General features: G+C 49.8%; 11 protein-coding genes and 1 non-coding gene across 12 annotated transcripts; 8 read left to right on the forward strand and 4 right to left on the reverse strand.

The window, feature by feature from the left end:
* Positions 1 to 257: 257 nt before the first annotated feature.
* V8C40DRAFT_287262 (glycoside hydrolase family 71 protein) lies at positions 258 to 1,763 on the forward strand (the record flags this gene model as incomplete). The annotated part of the gene is made up of 2 exons (XM_083222688.1): positions 258 to 398; positions 459 to 1,763. 2 exons carry the CDS (start codon positions 258 to 260, stop codon positions 1,761 to 1,763), a joined length of 1,446 nt encoding a protein of 481 aa, XP_083073830.1.
* A 209-nt stretch (positions 1,764 to 1,972) lies between these two features.
* V8C40DRAFT_244496 (coiled-coil domain-containing protein MAD1) lies at positions 1,973 to 4,660 on the reverse strand. The gene is made up of 2 exons (XM_083215667.1): positions 4,484 to 4,660; positions 1,973 to 4,395 (listed from the first exon to the last, which is right to left on the reverse strand). The coding sequence occupies exons 1-2, from the start codon at positions 4,610 to 4,612 to the stop codon at positions 2,203 to 2,205; spliced, it is 2,322 nt and encodes a 773-aa protein (XP_083073831.1). The 5' UTR covers positions 4,613 to 4,660; the 3' UTR covers positions 1,973 to 2,202.
* A 685-nt stretch (positions 4,661 to 5,345) lies between these two features.
* V8C40DRAFT_244497 (mitochondrial matrix Mmp37-domain-containing protein) lies at positions 5,346 to 8,140 on the forward strand. Its single transcript, XM_083215668.1, has 2 exons — positions 5,346 to 5,836; positions 5,903 to 8,140. The coding sequence occupies exons 1-2, from the start codon at positions 5,810 to 5,812 to the stop codon at positions 7,571 to 7,573; spliced, it is 1,698 nt and encodes a 565-aa protein (XP_083073832.1). The 5' UTR covers positions 5,346 to 5,809; the 3' UTR covers positions 7,574 to 8,140.
* A 72-nt stretch (positions 8,141 to 8,212) lies between these two features.
* V8C40DRAFT_287265 (UbiD family decarboxylase) lies at positions 8,213 to 9,853 on the reverse strand (the record flags this gene model as incomplete). The annotated part of the gene is made up of 2 exons (XM_083222689.1): positions 8,213 to 8,752; positions 8,858 to 9,853. The coding sequence occupies 2 exons, from the start codon at positions 9,851 to 9,853 to the stop codon at positions 8,213 to 8,215; spliced, it is 1,536 nt and encodes a 511-aa protein (XP_083073833.1).
* Positions 9,854 to 10,365: 512 nt separating this feature from the next.
* Positions 10,366 to 13,142, forward strand: V8C40DRAFT_217375 (Zn(II)2Cys6 transcription factor). The gene is made up of 6 exons (XM_083212183.1): positions 10,366 to 11,095; positions 11,190 to 11,449; positions 11,530 to 11,758; positions 11,818 to 12,684; positions 12,757 to 12,836; positions 12,902 to 13,142. Exons 1-6 carry the CDS (start codon positions 10,440 to 10,442, stop codon positions 12,928 to 12,930), a joined length of 2,121 nt encoding a protein of 706 aa, XP_083073834.1. The 5' UTR covers positions 10,366 to 10,439; the 3' UTR covers positions 12,931 to 13,142.
* A 257-nt stretch (positions 13,143 to 13,399) lies between these two features.
* Positions 13,400 to 14,475, forward strand: V8C40DRAFT_244499 (UbiX family flavin prenyltransferase). Its single transcript, XM_083215669.1, has one exon. The coding sequence runs from the start codon at positions 13,602 to 13,604 to the stop codon at positions 14,250 to 14,252; it is 651 nt and encodes a 216-aa protein (XP_083073835.1). The 5' UTR covers positions 13,400 to 13,601; the 3' UTR covers positions 14,253 to 14,475.
* Positions 14,476 to 14,493: 18 nt separating this feature from the next.
* On the forward strand, positions 14,494 to 15,072 carry V8C40DRAFT_217383 (uncharacterized protein). Its single transcript, XM_083212184.1, has one exon. It carries the CDS (start codon positions 14,673 to 14,675, stop codon positions 15,033 to 15,035), a length of 363 nt encoding a protein of 120 aa, XP_083073836.1. The 5' UTR covers positions 14,494 to 14,672; the 3' UTR covers positions 15,036 to 15,072.
* Positions 15,073 to 15,665: 593 nt separating this feature from the next.
* On the reverse strand, positions 15,666 to 15,746 carry V8C40DRAFT_t113. The gene has a single exon. It is a non-coding gene; the product is annotated as a tRNA-Ser (tRNA).
* Positions 15,747 to 15,887: 141 nt separating this feature from the next.
* On the forward strand, positions 15,888 to 17,830 carry V8C40DRAFT_244504 (uncharacterized protein). Its single transcript, XM_083215670.1, has one exon. It carries the CDS (start codon positions 16,296 to 16,298, stop codon positions 17,502 to 17,504), a length of 1,209 nt encoding a protein of 402 aa, XP_083073837.1. The 5' UTR covers positions 15,888 to 16,295; the 3' UTR covers positions 17,505 to 17,830.
* Positions 17,831 to 17,978: 148 nt separating this feature from the next.
* V8C40DRAFT_244506 (uncharacterized protein) lies at positions 17,979 to 18,709 on the forward strand. Its single transcript, XM_083215671.1, has 2 exons — positions 17,979 to 18,232; positions 18,296 to 18,709. The coding sequence occupies exons 1-2, from the start codon at positions 18,068 to 18,070 to the stop codon at positions 18,650 to 18,652; spliced, it is 522 nt and encodes a 173-aa protein (XP_083073838.1). The 5' UTR covers positions 17,979 to 18,067; the 3' UTR covers positions 18,653 to 18,709.
* Positions 18,710 to 18,966: 257 nt separating this feature from the next.
* Positions 18,967 to 20,625, reverse strand: V8C40DRAFT_265642 (uncharacterized protein; the record flags this gene model as incomplete). The annotated part of the gene is made up of 2 exons (XM_083219676.1): positions 18,967 to 19,968; positions 20,062 to 20,625. 2 exons carry the CDS (start codon positions 20,623 to 20,625, stop codon positions 18,967 to 18,969), a joined length of 1,566 nt encoding a protein of 521 aa, XP_083073839.1.
* A 2,017-nt stretch (positions 20,626 to 22,642) lies between these two features.
* On the forward strand, positions 22,643 to 23,502 carry V8C40DRAFT_244508 (hydrophobin). Its single transcript, XM_083215672.1, has 3 exons — positions 22,643 to 22,967; positions 23,024 to 23,109; positions 23,178 to 23,502. Exons 1-3 carry the CDS (start codon positions 22,790 to 22,792, stop codon positions 23,223 to 23,225), a joined length of 312 nt encoding a protein of 103 aa, XP_083073840.1. The 5' UTR covers positions 22,643 to 22,789; the 3' UTR covers positions 23,226 to 23,502.
* Positions 23,503 to 23,654: the final 152 nt, after the last annotated feature.

Here is a 23,654-nt window from a genome sequence, read left to right on the forward strand (position 1 = left end):
TGCCCCCAAGGAGGACGTGACGTGAGAAAATGGATGAAAATGAAAACGAAACAAAACATGGTCAGGGGGCGGAGAGACGGGGGATTTTGGGAGGAATATAGGGGAGAATGCTGTTGAGCTGAGCTGAGAGTTGCCGAGTCTGTTCTGGATATGTATAAATAAGACAAAGGGCCGCTCATTCATGATGTCTAGCATTGGGCTTTGTATCCATCTGCACCTCTTGAGTTGAGACTTGTAAACAGCCTTCATCTCAAATCATGCATATCCAGAGCTTGATCAAGCTTTATGCCACGGCAGCACTCGCTGCTTCGTCGTCTGCCCTCTCCGTGCCTCGATCCAGCTCCAGCTCTCTTGAATCTCGCCAGAATGGAGGACCACTCGTCTTTTGTCACTTCATGGTATGTTGATATAACACGAATATAAGAAAAACCAACAGTCAGCTAACACTAACTCACCAGATTGGCATCGTCGGCAACAGAGGCAGCGCCGCCGACTTCGACGCCGACATGAAAAACGCAAAAGCCGCCGGCATCGACGCCTTTGCGCTCAACATTGGCGTAGACTCGTACACCGACCAGCAGCTCGAGTACGCCTACGAGTCGGCGGCCAACAACGGCATGAAGGTCTTCATCAGCTTCGACTTCAACTGGTACCACACCGACCAGGGCACGCAAGTCGGCCAGATGATCCAAAAGTACGGCTCCAAGCCCGCTCAGCTGCTCGTCGACGGCAAGATCTTCGCCTCGAGCTTTGCTGGTGATGGTGTTGATTCGAATGCTGTTCGTTCTGCGGCTGGGGGAAACATCTTTTGGGCTCCCAATTTCCATCCTCAGCAGGGAACGAACTTGGGCGATGTTGACAGCGCCTTTAATTGGATGGCTTGGCCCAGCGACGGCAACAACAAGGCCCCCAAGCCAGGATCTAATGTTACTGTCCAAGATGGTGACAACACTTACACCAACGCCCTCGCCGGAAAGCCATATCTCGCCCCTGTATCCCCCTGGTTCTCTACCCACTTTGGCGCTGAAGTGCCTTACTCCAAGAACTGGGTGTTTCCTGGAGACTTCCTCTGGTTCGACCGCTGGACGCAGATCCTGCAGCTCAAGCCGCGCTTCGTCGAAATCATCACCTGGAACGACTACGGCGAGTCTCACTACGTCGGCCGCCTCGACAGCCCGCACGGCGACGACGGAAACTCCAAGTGGACGTACGGCATGCCGCACAACGGCTGGCTGGACATGGCCGAGCCCTTTATCGCCGCGTACAAGCAGGGTTCAAGTGATCCAGCACCGCATATCACCGAGGATAAGATCGTGTATTGGTTCAGACCTACATTGTCGAGCATCAACTGCGATGCTACAGATACTACCATGGGAGACGCCGACAACTCTACGGGAAACTACTTCAAGGGCCGGCCCGACGGATACCAGACTCTTCAAGACAAAGTTTTCATCGTCACACTGCTCAAGGAAGCTGGTACTCTCCAAGTCACTGTTGGTGGCAACACGCAGACCTTCCAGGCTGCTGCCGGCGCAAACAAGTTCTCCGTCGACATGGCACCTGGTCCGATCTCGTTCAAGGTCAACGGCTTGTCTGGCGATGCGGGGATGCAGATTCTTGATCATTGTCCTTGCGGAATCTACAACTTTAATGCGTATGTGGGCACGATTCCTGCTGGTGTGCCGGATCAGCTGCAGCCTGCGGGTTATTCCAACATAATGAATGGCCTCAAGGTGTCGACGTGTGGTCCGACTGGGAATTAATTAAGAAGATGGTGATGAATGAGTTGATTTATATATATGTTGATATATCATGTATATACTACCTATTACTGTGTCCATATATAAGGGGGTTGAATACATATACAGTTGTAATACACAAGTGGCTGCATTAAACGAACAAGTCACCAGTGTGAGAAATCAATGCTACCAATGGAGTGATTCTTCTTCTTCACTCAACTATAGAGCATAATCATGGCCATCATATTCCTTAAAAGGCTGCACAAATGCTACTAAATAAGACGTTTTCCTAATATGATCAATAACTTACATGCCAACCCAATCCCGCGTATGCCTGCTTCGTGATATCAAAAAACTGAGCAACAAGCAAAAAAGACTCGCAATACCGGGCAGCACTTGCGCAAAATCGATATCCGCCGTCTTTCTCTTCTTCCTCAGCTCCTCTTCTATATCACCCATCACATCATTCCCCTGAAGCGGCCCTCGCATGCTCTTCGTAAAACTCCAGAGTCAGTGCCGCCAAAAATCCCGGGATGCATCCCTTCTCCCTCACCCAGAACCCAATGTGATCCCCAATCTTGCGTGCAAACGCGCTCTTAGGCCCGCCGCCCACCTTCATCGTGCCCCTCTCGCCGTCAAACACAATCGAGTTCTCGTGCTCGTCTGTTTGCGACGGGTAAAACGTGCTCTCTACTCGCATCTTGCCGTTGGGGATAAATGTCACCGTCCACCCCAGCGTCGAGAAGATGGCCTCCTTGAACTCTTGTGACTTGGAGCCCCAGACCTCCTTGAGCCGCCGCGCCGACTTTTGCGCACTCGCCGTCTCTGCCTTGGCCGCCGCAATTTCGCGCTCCATGGCGTTCAGCACCGACGTCGGGACTAGAGGGATCGCAGGGTCTGTCTGCTTCGATCGCAGCGTCGCCAGCAGCTCCTTGTTCTCCTTTTGCAGCGCCTCCAGCGTCGCCCGCTTGATTGCCTCATAGTCCGAGGTCGGGTTGGACCTCAGCGACAGCACGCGCGTCTTGGTCTGCTCCTTGGCCGCGGCGAGCTGCTCGCGACTGGTCGACAGGTCCTTTTCGAGCATGACAACCTGCGTCTGCAGACTCGTCAGATCCTCCTGAAGCTTGCGATTCTTACGCGTAAGCTGGCCCATTTGCTCCTGGGCGACGTCGTCTTCCTCGCGGCTTCGTTTGCTCCCTGCTAATAACAGTTGTGGCGACGACGCTTGCTGTGACGAGACGTCCATGGATGAGAGCTCGCCATGCAGCTGCTGCACCTCCATCTTGTAATTGTCCACCATGTCCTCCAGCTCCTGGATCCGCGCCGCCCGCTTCTCGTCATAGTCATCGGGCTGCATCGCGTGCTCCTCAATGTCAAACGCCTTGAGCTGTGCGCGCAGGTACTCGACTTCTTTCAGGGCCAAGGCTCGCTGGCGATCCAGACGCATGCGCACCTTGTCGGTGTTGGCGGCCTGCGCAGACGTCGTAGCATTCTCGACTTGGCTCCGTAGCTGGGCCTTTTCTTCCTCCAAGGCTTGAATCTGCCCCTGCTGCGCTGCAACTTCAGCACGGACAGCTCCAAGCTGCTCGACGTAAGAGGCACTCGTCAGCCGCTCTTGGACGAGCGCCCGCGCAATCTCTTCGGGAGAGTCGAACTCGGCCTGGCCTGTTTCCGACACATTCTCTAGATAGGCCGACCACGATAGACGCTCGTCTTCCAGTCGCTGCCGCTGTATCCTGGCCTCTGCCAGCTCCGCCTCTAGCCTCTCCGCAGCCTCGACCTTGCGCAATAGCGTTCTCTTTTCCTCCTCGACAATCTCGACAGCCTTGTTGACGGCTCGGAGTCGTTTCAGCTCGGCAAGCTGGTCGCGATTTGTGGCTTCGAGGGCACGGATGTGCGAAACCTGTTCTGACAGCTCCCTCTTGATGACTTCCATGGTCTCTGCATCGCCGCTTTGCGCCTTGAGCCGCAACACGTCTGCCTCTAGCCTGCCAATCACGCTGTCCTTTTCCAAAATCTGCTCTTGGTACTGCTGCAGCGCCGACTCTCGGGCCTCGGCCTCCTGCCTCATTTCCTGTATTGAGCTGTTTGCAGCGGCGATTTGCATCTGCAAGTCGTTGGCTTTCTTGTCTGCTCTTCTCGCGGCTTCGTCTTTGGCGTTGGTGAGGTCCTCTACTTGCTCTTGTGCAAGACGGGCCTCGTCCTCGGCGGCTCGAATTCTGGACTCGAGCGCTCGCTTTTCGTTTTCTGCGGCCTCCTTTAGCTCCTCCATTTCCCGCCTAATTGACTCCGTCTTGGTGTCCGCCTTGGCCTTTTCTGCTTCGGCCGATTGGCGTTGCTGGGCCTCTTCCTGTTCTCGCCGACGGGCTTGCTCCATCTTGTTGCTTTGCTGAGACAGTGCAATGTCCTTTTCTTGCTCGGCAGTCTGCAGGCGGTATTGCAAGGTTCCAATCTCAGCCTTGAGGGCCTCGATCTCTCTGTGAAGCTTTTCATGTCCGTCTGTGCTGGGCGGCACTAGATTTTCCTTTGACCCCGAGCTCTTGAGCGAGCCTCGAACTGAAGCAGCCGCATTGCTTTGCCTTGATGCTGGTCTGGATGTGCTTGATTCTGCGGTCTGGATGGTGGGAATGGGCTGAGTTGCTCGAAAAGACGCTATCTAATCACAAGCAACGAATCATTAGGATATCAAACATCAAACATTGAGCATCAAACACCAAAGACCCTCGCCGCCGTTGTCGACTTACCCTTGAATCACGGAGTGACAGATTTGGCCGTGGCAGGCTGGAGCTGCTTGCGGTTCGTAGTCTGCTGGTCGATCGAGAATTTGGCCGACCGGCAGAGCCTCCCGCTTCCTGCGTAGCGCGGCCGCGCATCTCGACTGGCTCTGGCCTTGAAAATGCTGATATCGGCTGTTGTTGACCTTTTTTGTTCTTTTGCGAAACGCGCAGAAGCGCGTCTGAGAGTATGCAGTATGGGTGGTCACGTGATGATGCAAGCTCCCGGGTAGACGCTTGTTGGAGATGGGAGAGAAGAAGTGGTAGATAGGAGAGCGGATATGACACTGCAATTGAAAAGAAAAATCTGGGGAAAATAAAGATTTCACTAATTGGAAGAAATTTGAGGTGCCAATTGGCCTTTCAGCTGAAATTTGCTATGAGTATAAACAAACTTGAGTTTGGTGTACAGATGCTTAAGCTTTCGTGTTGTAAGGTATTATAGTACAATAGATTGAAGGGTTGTTTCCTGGTGAGAGTATGATCGCGTAATCAATTAGGGAAACAAAGAAAATTGTGCTCAGTATATTGGTAGATATATTCAAGGCTTATAGAGTCTGCGGATGTTTGATTGACTCGTTCACAGCGTCAACTACCTGTAGATGTCCCTACTGTACAGAGACCAGGTACAACAGCTTGGCTCGTCATCAGATAAGATCTGCGCCAGCCAATCGGCACTCGGTCCATTGTCTGGGTCGGTGCTCCGGACCAGCAGCTCGAATCATGGAACGTCCAAATATTCCCGCTCTTCTTGTAGAAAGGTGGCAATTATTATGAGGCATATACATATATATATATATATATATATATATATATATATATATATACCAAAGGCACAATTGCAGCAATTGGCATTGGATGAAATGGAATTTAAAGACGAGATTCAAGTGCAAGTACAAGTACAAGTCCCCCCAGCATCTAAAACCTGCTGCACCTTGTACCTGGCTCTCCCCCTTGCCAATGACGCAGCTCCAGGCCTGCCCGTGACCCACCCGCAGAACAAGATCCAACCTTAGTGGGAAGCTCTGCCAGCTCCCTTCATTCTCATCCCACCATTCCATCCTCAGCCAAAACACCACAAAACCAGCTGGGTATGCGGCTGTCGAATAGCTTCAACCAACTTCGTGTTAATACCAATCCGATCTCGAATATTCAGTACATGGATTGCACCGCTTGAGCGCCTTCTCGTGGCCTTTGCCGCTGCTCCCGTATCCGCGAATAGCCCTCCCTCACTCAAACTCGGATCAGATCAGCCCAGCTCCAAAGATCGAATCGGCTCGCCCTTTTCCATTCGCAATGGTCGCCCTTGGACGAAGCATCGGGGTACATAAGAGACATCTACAGTGTTGACCTATGACGAGGGCTTTACTGACATGAGATCCCTCGCAGGCAAGAAGCTCTCTGGCAACGACTACGGCGCCTCGGCTATCGTCGCTATTCCTCTCACCCAATTCCAACGCTCGATCCAGCTACAAACGACTGTCATCTCCCTCGTCCTCCTCTTTGATTCTGCTGCCGTCAACATCGTCTCTCTCGTCTCAGCAGCGATGGTCTTCCAACTCGACAACCCCTTCGCAGAACCGACAGGCAGATAGCCCCAGCGGCGATCAGACATCGTCGGCACCCACGACCCAATCATCTGCACCGACATCTACATCTTCAACGTCATCGTCATCGGCATCGTCGGCATCAAGCCGTCGCAAAGAATCCGCTGGAGGCAAGTTCAACCTATATGGCGACGAGTGGGAGGATACGGTAGACTTTGCCATCCAACGCTTCGATGAGCTCCCCCATCGTCTCTTTGGTGTTAATCAACACATGATCATCAATTATGAGCTCAAAGAGGCCCTTCGTATGATGCTGCGTCAGTTCAACGCTCCAATTGTCTACTGTTTTGCCTATGGTTCGGGCGTCTTTCCCCAGGAAAAGGCCGGTCGCAGCGTTAGTGAAGCCGAGTTTCGAGCCGTCCACCCCAAGCCTCCCGAGGCCCTGGTCAAGGCCCAAAAGGGCTCCCCCAAGATGATTGATTTCATTTTCGGAGTCACGCATACAGAGCACTGGCACTCCATCAACATGAAGCAACACCGAGATCACTACTCAGGAGTCGCATCGCTTGGCTCGGGCTTTGTCTCAAGAGTCCAGGGCTGGGGTGCCGGCGTTTACTTCAACCCCTACATTGAGATGAACGGCATGCTAATCAAGTACGGAGTTACGAGCATCGACAACTTGGTAAGGGACCTGTCCACCTGGGATAACTTGTATTTGGCGGGGCGCCTCCAGAAGCCAGTCAAGATTCTGCGTGACCATCCCCAAGTCCGTCTGGCGAACCAGATTAACCTCATCGCCGCCGTCCGAACTGCTCTCCTCCTTTTGCCGTCCGACTTTACGGAATCCGATCTGTATAGCACAATTGCTGGCCTCAGCTACCTCGGTGATCCAAGAATGGCTCTTCCCACCGAGAATAAGAGCAAGGTGGCCAACATCGTCTCCCACAACATGGTTCATTTCCGCCGACTCTATGCTCCGCTAATCAGGACACTTCCCAATGTGGCGTTTGTCGACCCGGTCCGGCTGGACGACGAGAACTGGATCTTGGACCCCGAGGCCAACACCAGGCTGCAGCAAGACATGGATTTGGTTAAGCGAGGAAACATGGTTAGGCGCTTGCCAGGAAGCTTCAGGTCTCGGCTCTACTTCCAGTATCGCAAGAAGTTTGGCATTCCCCAAGACGAGTTCAAGGCCATGATGAAGGCAACATCTGACTCTGATGGAACCGTGAAGCGGCGCCAAGCGGGCGAATTTGAGAAACGGATTGCCGCAGACGACCCCGAACAGCTACAGCGCATCACTCGCCAGGTCATTAAGCAGACGGTCAACTGGCCGAGCACTTCGCAGAGCATCAAGGGCTTGCTGATGGGCGGCTTTAAGAGATCGTGGCGGTACTTGGGCGAAAAGATTTCCAAGTGGAAAAAGGGCAAATCCGAAAAGGCCTCTGGAGCAAAACAAGAGAAATCAAGTGGAAGTCAAGAGGCCGAAAAGTCCAGCAAGAAAGAAGAGTGAGGTCAAGACGACGGTCATCTCCACCGTGATGATACTCTGAATCTCGTCTTAACTTGCCATTGAGTGGTGAATGAGAGTTCTCTTTGTCAAACGTTGAAGCACTTTCCTTAATTTTCTTGTTATGATGTATGTATCTACGCATTGAGCACATAGAACTAGAGCTGAGGGGAGCGAGGAGCGAGGAGCGCACTGTTATGTACGGATTATGAGTGAAATGGCTAGGATCACAGAACGACACGCTGTGTAAAAAAAGAGAAAGGAGGCGGAAATGGGAGAAGAAAACGAAAAAAGGGTGTGGGCATTATGGCCTATGGACGATGACACGAGAACTTGTAGCAATAGGAACACGGACAGGATAGATGGGCAACACGAAGCTGGCGGGTTTGAAGGCTTGGTACGCGGCGTTGATGATGGATGAAGCGAGAGCTATTGAGAGAAAAGCGGCCATGCGGAGTTACTGTAGTATATAATTGATTTGACTTGTCAATAACTGTTTCAGTTATTACGTATTATAATAAGTTGAAGACGAAACAGTGGACAAGCTCATGAGGGAAAAGATTAAACAGCATCTATCATTCTATACCGGCCTACTCTCTATCATACAGGGGCAACATTGAAAGACATATCCAAACTCCGTCCTCATTCCAGCTTTTGGAATCCCAGAGTCTCCCAGTCCTTCAACACCTTGTCCTTAACCTCCTGCGGGTAAGAATTCTTAAAATCGGCAGCCTCCCAATCCTTACCAGTCGTATACTCCACCGGAAGCAACGCATCACTCACAACCTTGCCCCCCTTATTCGCATCCGCATTACCATGTCCCATATACGGAATAAGCAAGAAACCCCTAACATCCTCGAAAAACACCTCGTCAGTTCCAGGGCGACAGCGCGTCACAAAGGCCCACATGACGTCCTTGTCGTCGTACACGTCGATGTCATCGCCCACGAGGATGAGGCGGTGGATGGTGAAGCCGGGCTTGGAGCGGTAGATGAGATTACCGACTTGTTGGGAGAAGGCTTTGGATGTTGTTTTCATGGCGCGCAGGCGGGATGTGTCGACGCGGAGGGCGACCCAGGTGGCTTGGCCGACGAAGGGGGCGAAGGCGTCGGTGATGGGGAGACCGGCGTTTTGGCAGAGTTGACGGATTTCGGCGGCGGCGAGGACTCCGATCATGGTTTGCTGTTTTGGATTAAAGATGGTTAGCTTTCTGTGGCAAGTTATTGTGTGAAAAGGGGAGAGAGTAAAAGGGGATTAAGAGAGAAAGATAGAGAGAGAGATACTTACAGTCTCGTCTGTTAGACGACCGCACGCAGACATGGGCAGGATCGCATTGTTGCGGTACGTAATCTTGTTGACCGTGTATCTGGGCCCCGGATGGCTCTCTCCAGGATACGTATAGCCGTGCATCTCACCAAACGGGCCTTCGGGCTGCCTCTCCGTAGTGGACAATGTGCCCTCGAGGACGATTTCCGAATTGGCTGGAACCATGAGGTCGTTGGTGTCGCATTTGACCAGCTTGATGGGCTCTCCCGCAATGGCTCCTACATATCCAGCCTCGCTCAGTCCGTCGGGGATGGGCATCGAAGAAGCCATGATGGCGGTGGGAGGGACGCCGAATGCAAGGGCCCAGGGGATCTCCGTCTTGCCCTCCTTCTCCCACAAGTCGTGGATCTGCCTGATGTGCTGAGGGCTGATGACGAGGCCGGCGAGAGTTCGCTTGCCGGACACCATGGCTCGAGCAATGGACCAGTTTGTCCAGCTGCCGTCGGGAGAGCGCAAGATGTGCATGCCAAACGTCTGGATGTATTTCCCACCGTCGGACTGGTGAACCATTGGTACGGGAAGCTTGGTCAGATCAATGTCGTCTCCCTCGATGGAGTTTTCTTTGATGGGACCGGTGGGCACGACAACTGGCTCAATGGGCTTGAGGCTGCTTGCGGAAAGCATCTTGTCGATGATTTCACGCATGCTGGCAGTTGGGGGGAGGGCCATGTGGCGAGCTAGACGACCGTATTTCTCGCTTGGGGACTTGCGGAGGGAGGCTGGAGCTCCGAGGATGCGCCAGAGACCATCTTTGGCTCCGATGAGGTTGTTGAAGAGAGGTGCTTTGTCGTCGGTTTCGCAGACGAGGCGGGTGATTGCTGCGGCCTCGAGGTTTGGATCGATGGGGGTGTCGATGTCGATGAGATCGTTGTCTTGGCGGAGGGCATTGACGAAGGAGCGGAAGCTGAGATGAGGAGGCTCGGGATCCGAGGGCTCACGTAGGGTGGATTGAGACATGGTGAGTTTGTAAAAGGGGTTGATTGTTGGTGTAGATGTGATCAATGATCAGACGACGATTGGTTGGCTGGCTGGTTGATTGATTAGTTAGTGGTTGATTAATTGGTTGACTGACTGACTGACTGATTGACCAAAACTGATTGATTGGTAAATTGATTGACTGATTGAATGAAGATGCTATTTGATGTTGGGCTATTTGTTGGTGGTGTATTAATTCGTCTCTGCTGGTTGCTGCCATGGCAATATATACTCGAACATCTTGATGAACTTGTGCAAATTTCGGAACCCCTTCGGAATACAGCTCTCTCCATGATGAAATTAATGACGTCTAGTTTGTGCTAAAATTCTGCTCTCGATTCCGTCGCTTGTTTCGCTTCGCCCAAATATACATCATTCTGTGATGCCGTGATGCTCTGCCGTGGTGTCTTGCCGACTTACACTAACACCTGAAATACTCCGAGGCTCCGAGATTGCCGCCACGCGCTTTTACATAAGGCAACATGAACTAGCAAGCTTACCTCGGATCCTCGGACCATTGCCATCATCCTCACCCTCTCAACTTCATCGCAGTTAATCAAAGCCGCAGATGGATCTCCAGCAGAAAGAAATCGACCGAGTGCTGTATCTCCGTCGCATCTCGCAGGCTCGGTCCTGCTATCCGTGTCGTCAGCGCAAAGTCAAGTGCGATCACAGCCAGCCTTGCCAGACGTGCCGGAAACGAGGCCATCCCGAGATCTGCTCGTACAATGTGGGCACTCCCGAGAAGAAGCGCGGGCGGCGTGCCAAAGCAGCAGCTGTAAGCACAACGTCTCAGCGGGCTGCTGTTCAAAGGAGGGAATCTGAGCCTGAGCCCGAGTCAGAACCAGAGCCTGGGCTTGAGCCACTACGACGCAATGATGATGGTGGTGCTGATGGCCACGAGTCTGAGCCTTCTCTCACTCATACGCCGTCTTCTCTTGCTACATCACAGACGTCAAACTCGATATTATTTACGAGATCTGCAGACCCTACGGCTGCTAGTTGTCATCCACCCCGTAAAGAGCTCTATCAAGGAGGTAGCTCCGTGCTCACCATGTTGCACGGCTCAACCGACTCTCCCGCTGTAGAGATGAGGCGCAAGGCCGGACCAGTCCTTGGCTTACACAATACCCTCGAGTTCTATCCTTTTATGAAACTCAAGACATGGCAGGAGAGATGGGTGGCGTTGCTGAAGGTGATTCCGCAGAAACAGGAAGTATTACGGTATGGTCATCATGCATTGCTTCAAGTCCATCGATACCAGATCGTATTTACAAACATGGTGCCATCTTGCTGACCATTATACACTCTCTGTTAGATATTTTCCCTCACATGGAGCCACGATATATCCCCTAAACCCTGTCATGCTAGATCCTGATGATCTAGAGTCTGCTTTCTGCGAGTATCTCGCCGCCCTGGAAGCTGGTGAGCTCCGTAGTCCCGACGTGCCATCCTCGAAATGGGTCTGCAAAGCCTACATATCCAGAATTGCTTTATTACTGGCCGCACTTGCTACTAGCGCCCATTACTCGGTGATGCAATCCCCGAAGAAGCGGTCGGAGCATTGCCTTGACTTTGGTAAGAAACATGGCTCGGTCTTATCACTTTCCGTCGGCGTTTGGAGTATCTATGTAGCTAACCTGATGTGCCTTTGATAGTACAACGAGCCTTTGACGCTCTACGTCTGGCCAATTATGTCCTGCATCCATCAATCGACGGGGTTCATACCTTGCTCATCATCGGAACTGTTCTCCAGGATGTCGGACAGTCGGACGGTGCGTGGGTCATGATGGGCACCACAGTCCGGGCAGCGCAAGCTTTGGGCTTGCACACGCAGAATCCGTCTCAGCAGTCTGATGACGGGGCAAAGAAGAAACAGGCACTTTGGTATGTCTACGCCTTTTGCTTGCTGACACAATTATCAAACACAAACTAACACTTTGAAGGGACGCCATTTGCAGACAGGACTGCTTGCTTAGCCTGTGCCATGGTCGACCAAACATTACATCCAAGCAATCCTTTGCGACAGAAAACATTCTTGAAAATCCTAATCGACCACTAGACTTTTCGGCGATGATGTGTAGCATCGTTTCAGTAACCTCCAGCCTTTTGGAACTAAACCAGCCAAGTTGTGAGGCGTCAATGAAGCTACTGGCCGAGTTGGACGGATATCGATCACGAGCTGCACCGTATCTACAGTGCCGAGAGAAATGCACAAACATCCAGCAGCGCTACGAGAGCCTCACTATAGAGATTCAGCTGTTCTTTGTAGTCTCGGTGTTGTGCCGTCCCGCACTAACAAAATCAGCCCTTACCGAGAATGAGCCTGACGTTGTTCGTGCTCTCAGGGCTCAGGCCAAGGAGAGCTTGATGAGTACGGCAAAGGCATTCATTGACTTTCAGGCGGTGAGCATTATTCCCATCCGGACTTGGTCTTTGATCCATTCAGTCCTAGGTGCTACCATTCTACTCTGTCTGTGGGAAGAAACGCGGTGTGACCAGGAGAGCCGAGACGTGCTGCAGCGAGTCATGGAAATCTTCTCCCGCGCAGCCCAGGCAGACGACGAGACTGGCATGATGGTTGATGCGTCGGGAAACAACAATTGGCTGTCCATGAACCACACCAGGGCATTGGTGGCTCTGCAAAACGCCATACAGAAAGCTCCTTGTGGTTCGTCATCTCCTGAACGACAAGAGGCAGACAACGTAGTGCAGCAGAATCAGTCTTTGCCGAGAGGGCAGGACGCAGCTCCGATAGATCCGATGATGGAGACTGTGATGGGTTATAACTTTACCGCAATGTTGGGCGAGAGGTACGCTTATTGATATTGATACCGTGGTGAGGGAGAGAGAGAGAGCTTTTCTTACTAATTTCTCTGTGCTAGTGGGTCAATGAACGAATACATGTATCCCTGGGATACGTCGGGCCTGTCGCCTCTAATGTATCTCGACTCGATTATGAAAGGTGAGCATCCGTTGCAATTTCCCGGCCAGGGTAATGAGTACATGAAGCTGACTTAAATAATATAGCGCCATATGAGTTCGTGGATGAATTTTGAAAAGGGCCACCATCTTGTAAAACTGGTCGTTAAGGGATATAGGCTCTCGTATAATCGTAATAGTCTGGAAGCATTTTGCGTTGCAGACAAAAAATCTCTCAATCATCCGGGATACTCCTGATCAAATCTGTAACTCAGACGACTTGACAACATAATGTCGTAGCATCGGAGATAAACTGATGAAAACTTAATGGAAGTTTGTAAAAGTGGTGATATAATGACGCTGATCTCACAAGTTGGTCCCCCTGAATTCGGCGCCTCGGCAGCTCGGAGTGTGATGTTTTACTTGGCGCTGCTTTGCTCGGTCGTATGAGGTCACTCAACTACCGGATCTGCATTAAGCTGCAGATGTTTCGGAAATTTATTCAATGACAGAATGTTCCGATTCCGAATTGAGGATGGATACGTATAAAGATGATTGATTGTAGCCCTTGGTCTGGATTGTTTATCACGGCAGCAATTCATACAACTCGACTCAACTCACAAACACTTCCACTCAACTCAAGTCAAACCAATTCACAAACACTCAACTTGAATCAAATCAATTCACAAACACTTCAACTCAACCCACAAGCACTTCCTCCTCTCCACAAAGTTACAAACTCAGTCTCGTATTCACTATACGATCTTCAAGTGACAGTTTCCAAATACACAAACACAACCCCCTCATCATGTCTCCATCTCTCACAGTACCCGACAATGTCAACTCCAGCATCTCCCACAACATCTCCCGCTCTCAAACTCGCCGCAAGCGCATCATTGTCGCCATGACAGGCGCCACAGGCACAATCCTAGGCATCAAGCTCCTCATCGCCCTCCGCCGACTAAACGTCGAAACGCACCTCGTCATGAGCAAATGGGCCGAAGCAACACTCAAATACGAAACCGACTACCACGCCTCCAACGTGCGCGCCCTCGCAGACCACACATACAACATCAACGACATGGCCGCCCCCATCGCCAGCGGCTCGTTCCGCGTCGACGGCATGATCGTCGTGCCCTGCAGCATGAAGACACTGGCATCTATTTCTACAGGCCTTTGCGACGACTTGATTTCGCGAGCGGCAGATGTGATTCTCAAGGAGCGCAGGAGGTTGGTGCTGGTGGCGAGGGAGACGCCGTTGAGTGAGATTCACCTGCGCAACATGTTGGACGTGACGAGGACAGGGGCAATCGTTTTTCCTCCTGTGCCGGCGTATTATATCAAGCCTTCGTCGGTGGAGGATTTGGTGGACCAGAGCGTGGGGAGGATGTTGGATTTGTTTGATTTGGATACGGAGGATTTTGAGAGGTGGAATGGATGGAACAAAGAAAAGCAGTGATTAGTATTTTGGTGTTTTTACATTCTCGTGATTTGGTCATTTTTGAATAATTTGGTGATAGAAGGATAGGCATATATACATACATGTAGACAGCGATGATTTATTAACAGATATACAATTTTGAGACATAGGGACCACCGGTGTTCAGATCGAAGAGTGTTGGGCATTCACTTTCGGTGAGCTTTGACTATTTGTTCCTCGTAGAGCAACCGATAGCCATTCGATTGGATTCTTTCAAATTCTGGTTCATAAGATGAGCAATGACCCCTTTATTACTCAAGCAATGTTATGACTCAGCCAAAGACTAGGTATGTGTCTTGGCGTATAAGCAAAGCCATTGAAATATTTGTCCCTTTCATTTCAATCATCCTTTGCCTTCTCTTCATATGAACCAAGGATCCCAATCCACTATTGCTAGCTATGCATCTACCTCTCAGGCTTTCTGTTGACATCTTCATGCTGGCTATCGGCGCCGCCCTCAGCTACTGGATTGGAGCGAAAAACGGCCAGGTAATCCACCAAGCCCTTGCCATAGGAGCCGTTGTGTTTGTTAGGCTGTGGGAGCGACGAAAACAGCAATCAGCAGAGCAGAAAGCAGAGCGACGCGAGAAGCGGCGACAACGGCGGCTGCGGCGGGATGAGCGAGAGAAACAGGGAGCTGAGAGGCGCGCCAATGGAGAGAAACAACGCGCTAGAGAAGAGAGGGAGAGTGTCAAAGAGGATTATGAGCATCACGAGGGGCCTGGAACAGCGCATGCGTCAGCTGTGAGGAGAGTGGATTGAACAACTTCAAGATGCCAAGATCACCAGTGTGCTTGCGTTGAGAAAGAGCCGCGTCGCAGAACCCCTTGCGTCTTTCAATCGCAGGTTTCGGTGGGATTTATCGTACCGACCTGGGGAAATGATAGAAGGGTTAATGGTTGGCATTCTGTCTCCGAGGCCACATGCACAATTACGACTACCAGCGGGGAGCAAGACATCAAACTGAAGCAGGCCAGAGAGGCATTTCTTAGCGACATGCGTGAACATGTTGCTCGCTCTATGGCCGACCGACCTGGGGCGCAACAAGCGTCGGCTTTGCGCTTCGGTCTGACGGCCTCCAGGGCTTCGTTGACCAAAAGACCAGACCCTTGTCTAATGAGGTAGATGAGGCTCATTTCCTTGAGCCATTAGGGTCTCTGCGATGAAATTGTGCTACTGAGGTGCTGTCTAAGTCGCTAGAGTCGCTAAAGTCGAGGCACCATTCAAGCAAATAGTGGTCAACAGTATTTTAAATACCGAAGGAATGATGGCGTCAATGTCTTCGACCTGATAAACGGCTAATAGCATAAATATGAGCAACAAAAAAAAAAACGTCTCGGATCAATAACAACATGAAAACGATGATACGCAGAAACAGCAAAAAGAGAAGAGCGACAAGAACAGGATTCGAACCTGTGCGGCCGAAGCCATATGATTTCGAGTCATACCCATTAACCACTCTGGCACCTTGCCTTGTTTGTTGAAAGCTTATGCATTAAGCTAAACTATATAGCCAGTTCAGATAATGTGGTTGGCTCCATTATTACGTAATACTACGAGCTCCCTAGACCGTCTTGAGCTATTATCAGTCAAAGCGCTTTCACTTCCTCGTTTCGAAAACACAATCGCAATATCTATGCGTAACTTGTTCAAGCCTAAGTTGGACTGTATACCTAGATAGGCAACTCAATTATTTAGGTATCAATACATCTTTTCGCACCTCTAGTTACATGATACTAATGCATCATGGCCGAATCAAAACGAATACAATTTCACGACTCATATATGGATCAAGTATTGACTGGTCATGTGCCCAATCAGAGGTTGGTGAAGCAGGGAACCAATAGTCTGTACCCGATCAGATGCATGCATCCTGTGCCACTCTAAATGGATCAATATTGTTCCCTGCTCGCTTCCTTCAAGGCTGTGAAGGCTATAACAAGATTGTGTTATGCTCTAGGGAGTAGGCATCCACTTGTGCCATGATCAATATAATATTACAGATAGTTAACCATTTCACTCATGGCACCTCGTTTAAGCTTCGCTGGCCTCGGCCTCAACATGATACAAAGTACAGAAGATGCACGCACTACGGCAAACGACTTTCGCGACCAGTGGACAAATCCCAGCGATATCTTCTCGCTGCTGCTCCTCGTCGGCGGCGATGTGATCCAAAAAGCCCTTGCACAGTTCACCTTGAATAGCTTCCGGCCCATGGCCTTCTCCTTCGGCTGGGTTGCCTATGCCTTTAGCCATCTGCTATTTGCTGTGGGAAACCTCAAAGCCCTCCCAGACCCAGATTGTCCTTGCACAATTACGAGAGCCAGTTCAATGCCCACTACCAGCGCCAATCAGTCATGGCTTCTGGGGAGGCTGGTTCGAAACCACGAGTACTGGAGCGTTCCATTAATCAAGGATGCCCTAAAATCAGGCAGAATTTCAGAGCGAGACGCCTCAATGTATCGACTCATGGAACCCCATCCTAGTCTACATCGTCTAAAGAGCCTTCAAATCTATGTATACAAATTTGTTGAAAGCTCTCCAGTTAATCGATCTCTGAGCAAGGACTGGCCATGGTTTTCCGGCCTCATCACTACTCTCATCCAACTAGGTATTGCTGCAATTCCGGCAGGCCTTTACGGCGAATGGGAAATACTGCTTATAACTGCTGGAGGTACCGCATTGGCCTACGCGACGGCGCATTTCTCGGGATATAGCACGCTCCATGGCGATCGTACTCGTGCCAGCCGCAACGTCTTTACCTTAACCGAAGGGAACGGATCTAGAACTGCAATTGTTTTCATCAAAGACTCGGACATTGGTGTTGACCTAGAACGCCTTACTCGGGTTGAGTTTACAGGAGGCAGTCAGATTCTGAGAATAGCGGCGGCTTCTGTGCAACTAGTCTTCTGGGTTGCTCTTCTCATCACTGTCTCTGGCCTAAAGACTCACACCTGGTTCATGGTTGCTGTCGGTGCATTAGGAATGATGCAGAATCTCGTCTTAGCCGGAGCGCCTCGCACGCCTGAAGCCCTAGGCATACCAGTCCAACTTGAAGAAGTTGTGGGATTTACCAAGGTTATGGATACTCTGCTTGAGCTTGAGGCCAGGGTTCCTTATGCAGGCAAGGCCTTGCTACCCATATATTTCCCTGGTAGACTACGGGAACATGAGATAGAGAGCTGGGAAGCATTAGAGAGGGAGCATGAAAGAGCCGCTTTCATCTCATGACCGCGATTAGATGGTCTTTAAAATCTGTACTATGGGATAAGCGCAGATTAATATAGTAATAGGAAGAAAAAGGCGATCATGAAACTATTGGGGAGCACTTACACGCTCACTCAATTAGCCCTAGCGATCACAAATTATTTGCAAGCATGCACCGAACTTTCATTACTATAGAAGCGAATCAACTATGGCAATTTACTTCTTTGCGCTCGCTAGGTCAGTTAGATGACCGATGGTTAATACACCACAGTGTTTGCAATACATCTAGATAGAATCCAAATATCTCTCTATTGCCTTGCTATGGTTTAGTAGAGCAATGCCGATTTACCGATTTAAACTCTTGTCTTTGTATTCGCTAGCTAGAACTAGTTACGGCGATGGATGGCTACAGTGTACGGAGTGCCCGGACTGTATATGGTTGTTCCCGATGCTTCCGCTCAACTACCTACACATGTAAGATCTTTTATTCCCGCTGCTATTTCTCTTCCAACAACAAATATAAAAGGAAAATAAAAACCATCTTTTATTCTAGTTTGTATTATTATCCTTTTAATTAATTTTAAACCATGAAGAACCCGAAATCACCACAAGGCAAAGTACATCAATTTCTGCCCGTTGATCAATGGGACGATGATGGACAATTCCTTCCCATACCACGCTCAGTTCGATCTCGTCCAGCGGTTGTTCTTATGAAATCTAAGAAATATGACGACTGCGTATACGTCGCAAGTGTAAGACCGCAAATACCTATACCAATGGAGCACCATTCAAGGCATCTAACATCATAGTAATAGGTAACAGAGGATATACACCCCAGCGTTTCCCAGGGGTGGTATGTTCCAATTGCGCCAGTGCCCAAAGACTACTTCACAGATATGCAGCTGCACATGTGCAATCATCTACAGATGGAATCAACTCTACTATCTCAGTCATACTTACGTACGGATACGGTCTACGAAGTCCCGCTACGGGCTTTGGAAAGAAAATACGACGATTATGGCATGCCTTTGGAACTTGAGCAGGAGTCTTATGATCAGCTGCGCACATTTTTGGTTGAACCAGACCGGGGCTTGAATGTGAGAACCATTGTACCCCCCGATGTAATGAAAGAGAGACCCGAGAGCATTGCAAAGAGGCAATCAATAAGTTGAACGACTATCGCGCAAAGTTACGTTAATGATTAGATGAAATGAAAAATTGTTAAAGCACCGTCAAGTTTAAAAAGACGTTGAAAGCCAGTCAGAAGCCTCGTCGTCAAGACCTACGAGCAGTCGCACAGAATGATGAGCGATATTGGGAAACTAGATCTATAATGCTGTCCTTATGAGTTGATGAAACAATGGAGGATACCTGCCATGTTTAACAAGTATTGAACCAAGCTACGCCAATGAGTACACGACATGAGCATGACACGACACTCCACCAACACCCGTCTCAGCTCCAATTATCCAACCTCTACCCAGACTCAGAAGAACTCAACAGCAAGGAGTCCAAAGCGTCTGACCTCCGTTCCATCAAAGAGCATGTCGGATGAAAAAGTATTTCTACTGTCATCAGATGCACGATCGCCATTCTGATCATCACGATGCTCGCCATTGCCATTTCCGTTTTCGCCGTGGCTGCCGTTCGTAGGGCTTCCACTGTCTGAATAGTTATTCATAGGGCTTCCACTCTTTGAATAGTCAATCGGAGGGCTTCCATTGTTGGAATGGCTATACGTAGGGCTTTCATCTTTGGAATAGCTATTCGTGGGGTTTCGGTTGTTGGAATCGCCACTCGTAGAGCTTTCCTCGTTGGAATCACTACTCGTGGAGCTTCTCTCGTTGGAATGGTTATCCGTAGGGCTTCCATCGTTGGAACCGCCATTCTCAGGTTTGCCATTGATTCTATCAGTTAAAGCCTTGGCTTCAGCTTCCCTCCGGTCCATTTCCCTTTGAGCTTTGACCCTGGTTTGGATGATATAGTATTGGAGTGTATGAATAAACCACTCGCCGCTCCAGTGTAGCCCATCCCCGTTAGGATCTATGAGGTCTTCTTTCCATGTCCACAGGTGACCGCCAGGCCCAAAGGGATCGCATATAGGAGGATCTGTCATGGGGAGCATCTTCTGAGGGACCAGCTCCCACCGGTCATGATCTAGTGGGAAGCCGTTGCCCATGACCTGCACGTACTGGCGGTCGCTGCCGTGAAAGACGCGGCGTCTGAGCTCCATGGCTGCTTGTTGTTGCGTGGGCGCAATGGTCTTTCGCCTGAATCTTTCGTCAACAAACCATATGGTGGTGTTTGTTGAAGTCATAGATGCCAACTCGGCAATGTACTTGACAATATATTGACTTGAGTTGGCTTCATGATCTGTTGGTGATAAGCCGTGACTCCAGGCCGGATTCAACTCCAGCGCAATGTTGGGCAGAAAGCAGAGCGTCCATAGATTCCCCCCCAAGGGCATCTGCCAGTCCCAAATAGCACTCTATATCTTTGTCGACTGCAAAAAGATCAAGTCCTTGTTTGGGAAGAGGCCAAAAATACGGTCTTTTCCCAAGTCTTTGAAATGGGCACACACTGGGAAATCCATCAAACTCTGTCGCTTCAGCTCGTTATAGAGTAAATCAGGATGTGATGCAATAATGCGGTTCCAACTGTCAAAACCATATGCATCGCACATGATGTTGCGTGACTGATGACATGCAGTCCATAAGCCGCTGTCGATGAGATACGTGGAAGGGTTGTGAGCGTCAAACGACGGGGTGGCTGCGTTTGCGTTTCTGAAGTACCAGCCATAGCCGCCATCTCTTGGTCCCAGCCTTGGAGGCCCCAATGGCATCCATCTCGGGGTAAAAGCATTCTCAACACGACGCTGCGGCTCTTCAAGGGTGAAAATGTGCACCCCAGGAACACGGGAGTACGCAGTGCAGACACGTTTCCAGATCTTTGCTATAAGTTCTGGATTGCGGTGGTGAAAAGACTCGCGTATTGTTGATTGGGTCGAGACATGTGCATCTATTTCCATGTTGGTGTTTGCGTTTGTGGCTGCTTCCTCTCCTGTGTCCATGGTAATATCCCCATCTGCGTCTATATGGCCATTTCCGTTTGTTGTTGGCGTCTCCTCATACGCCGGAGTCGTCATCTTGGAGGCTGTGTGGTCTTCCAAATGGAATAATGCGACACCTGTGGAAATATTCAATAATATGAACGGGCTTAAATGATATGAAACAAGGAGATGGAGGTAGAACTTGAAGAGCCTTGATTCAGCTAATGTTTAGATGTAGATGTAGATGTAGAGATGGAGATACCCGGGATCCAAAAACAACATTAAAGGCAGACAAAGTTTACCAAGGCAACGCCATTTCTCTCTTGCCCGTCGCTCCTGCTACAACATCAAGTTCCATTCTATACAACATATTTTTATTTGATAACACTTTTCTCATCATATTGTTCATAGCTGGTGTCTTTCTAAGAGTCATCACCAGTGATTGAAGCTTCAAGTGCCCGTAGCTGCCTCCATACTGCAGCTGGAGACGGCTGAAAGTAAACAAAGCATGTGATACTCCTACATAGTAATAGAACTTGTAATACTGCTAGGTAGTAAGCAAGCAAGGCGTCAGACTGGTAATACTAAGAAACCGTGCCTTGCATAAGGTAATAGAGGCTGATCTGATCTGTGCCAGGGAACAGCGGGAGATGGACGCGTCTAGCCAATAAGCAGCAACCGATCGCCACCGCAATCTCGCAACTTATCTTGGACCCGCGGAATAAATGATTCATACCCGTCATCCAGAGGCAAGGGAGCACGTCGCGTCCCATCTTTTATGCAGGAGTGCAGTCGAATTAGAGGTGCGAGACAGGGGTTTGCATGTGCGGCTGAGGCCTGGACTCTTGTCCCGTCAGAGCTGAGGATGTTGGATGAGTGTAGACTGTGTAGTAGCAATTATCGAAAGGCAGGGAGAAAACAGGACGAAAACATGGACAAAGAAAGAATTATGCTTACATTGCGGTGAGGTTCTACATAGGTACTCATACATGCACCGTCTACCTGGATTCACACATTACAACTTTGTACGTATCACAATCTTTTGCTCGGAATTGACTCTTTTTCATCAACCAATCTCAGTTTTATTATAGACATCGCCTATAATGATCATTTACTCTACATTACACGGCCCATTGCTGGACTCAACCGGCTCACAAGCATATAACTTGCGTTACTTCCATCATAGGGTAATCAAATGCTGTGACACCAGCTGCAAACCCTCCCTCCATGTAATCCACATATATTCACTTATACACATTTTGCACAGAAACTATACACACAAGCACTCTGTAAATCTCCTTCGTCTGAACCAATCCAACAGCCGGGATGGCTCTGCATCCGATGAACCATGAGCCTCAGTCAAGCATAAACCAAGATATCCCGACCCTCGCCCACTCACTCACCCAAATAACATTAAGCCGCCATCAAATTAAACCTTGCATCAGTAAATCACCCGGCTTTCCCTCATCCCGAAAACAGATCCGCAAAAAGTGCGACATGCATGCTTTGTGGCACATGTCAATTACAGCAAACCATCCCCAGCCGTGCTCCAGCTCCCACACTACCCACACAAAATCTCACCCAAAGCTATACAAGGGAGAGAACAAGAGAAACAACTTCCCAAGTCAATCTCAATAGCTCACAAAGTATCACGAATAAAACTTTTCTCATCATAACGAGCAAGATCAAGGGATAACAAGAAAGTTGCCAACACCAACCGGTGAGCAGGCCCAATTTCACCACTCCTGCAAGGGCAGCACCAAAATGTCTCGCTTCGCCATCCATCCATCCATTGTCTCCCCAAAAACCTGGAGTAGTAGTATCTCGAAATGACTCCAAGACAAGGACCTCTCTAATTCTCCTTTTCTTTTTTTTCGCCTCACACAATGCTGTCAGAAAACAAGCCTCAATCGAAACGCAGGGAGCGGGCTTGCACGAAACTATTGCTTCTTGGTTCCCGTTCCCGCCCCTTTCATGCAGGGAGGGAAAAAAACAAGAAAGAGAGAAACTCCATCCACACGCAGCTCATGATACACAGAGATGCAATAGCAATATCAATTTTCCCCTTTCCAAAAAGGAGATAAATAGCAGGTCTCATTCTCTCTCAACATCAACTTCTTCTATCCTATCTCATCAGTATAAAACCAGCTTCATTTCCCAACCCGCTCATTCAATTCACTCGCTAAGTTCAGCTTCACTTCATATTCACTCCTTTTATAATACTTCTTCTCGTTGTATACAACAAACACCATCAGTCAAGATGCAGTTCCTCGCCGTTGCCGCTCTTCTCTTCACCGCAGCTTTCGCTGCTCCCTCCACTGAGACTCCCGCGGGACTCGCTCGTCGTGCCGAAGCCTGGTGCCCTACCGGCTTGTATGCCGTCCCTCAGTGCTGTGACGTCGACGTTCTTGGTGTCGCTGCCGTCGACTGCCGCACTCGTGAGTACCCTCAGAATATAATCCCATGTTTCTCTGCGACTAACCAAGCAAAACAGCCCCTTCGGCCCCCAGCAAATGCAAGTCGTTCCAGGGCACCTGTGCCTCCATTGGCCTCCAGCCCAAATGCTGCGTTCTCCCTGTCGTGAGTGGCCCCCTGCGAATTCCTCATGAAGAGGAGGATTTTTTATAAATACTAAATCTTCTATCTAGGCTGGCTTGGCTGTTCTCTGCACCGACCCCCTCCCTCCCGCTTTCTAAACGCACATTCGCCAACTCCCCCGGCCACGAGTCGGGTCAATATTGGGACAGGCTTTGTACATTGAGCTCTCTGTTCGTGACGTGTTAATAATTATGTGTCGGCCCTGGATCAAGGACTGATGGGAATGGAGGGACGGGATTAATGGGATAAACGGATAAACGGGTTCACTTCGATATACACCTTTTTGACATCACATTAATGGATATAATGTTTTGTGCTCTGCACACTCTTACATCCTCGGCTATTTTCTCTTTTGTGATCTACTTACTATGAATACACGAATTTGCCTTGCCTTTGAGTTTTGATACCCCTGTCTTGTGATTAGTCTCGTCTCCCTTGCATCAGATGGCAAACTCCCTACTCTCTACCCGTGAGCTCACTTTCATTTTTGCCCCCTTTTTATTGTATCTCTTTTTTTTTTTTTTGCT

The sequence above is a fragment of the Trichoderma camerunense genome, assembly GCF_050948025.1.
Source record: "Trichoderma camerunense strain CBS 138272 chromosome Unknown V8C40scaffold_8, whole genome shotgun sequence".
Classification (NCBI taxonomy): Eukaryota; Fungi; Ascomycota; class Sordariomycetes; order Hypocreales; family Hypocreaceae; genus Trichoderma; species Trichoderma camerunense.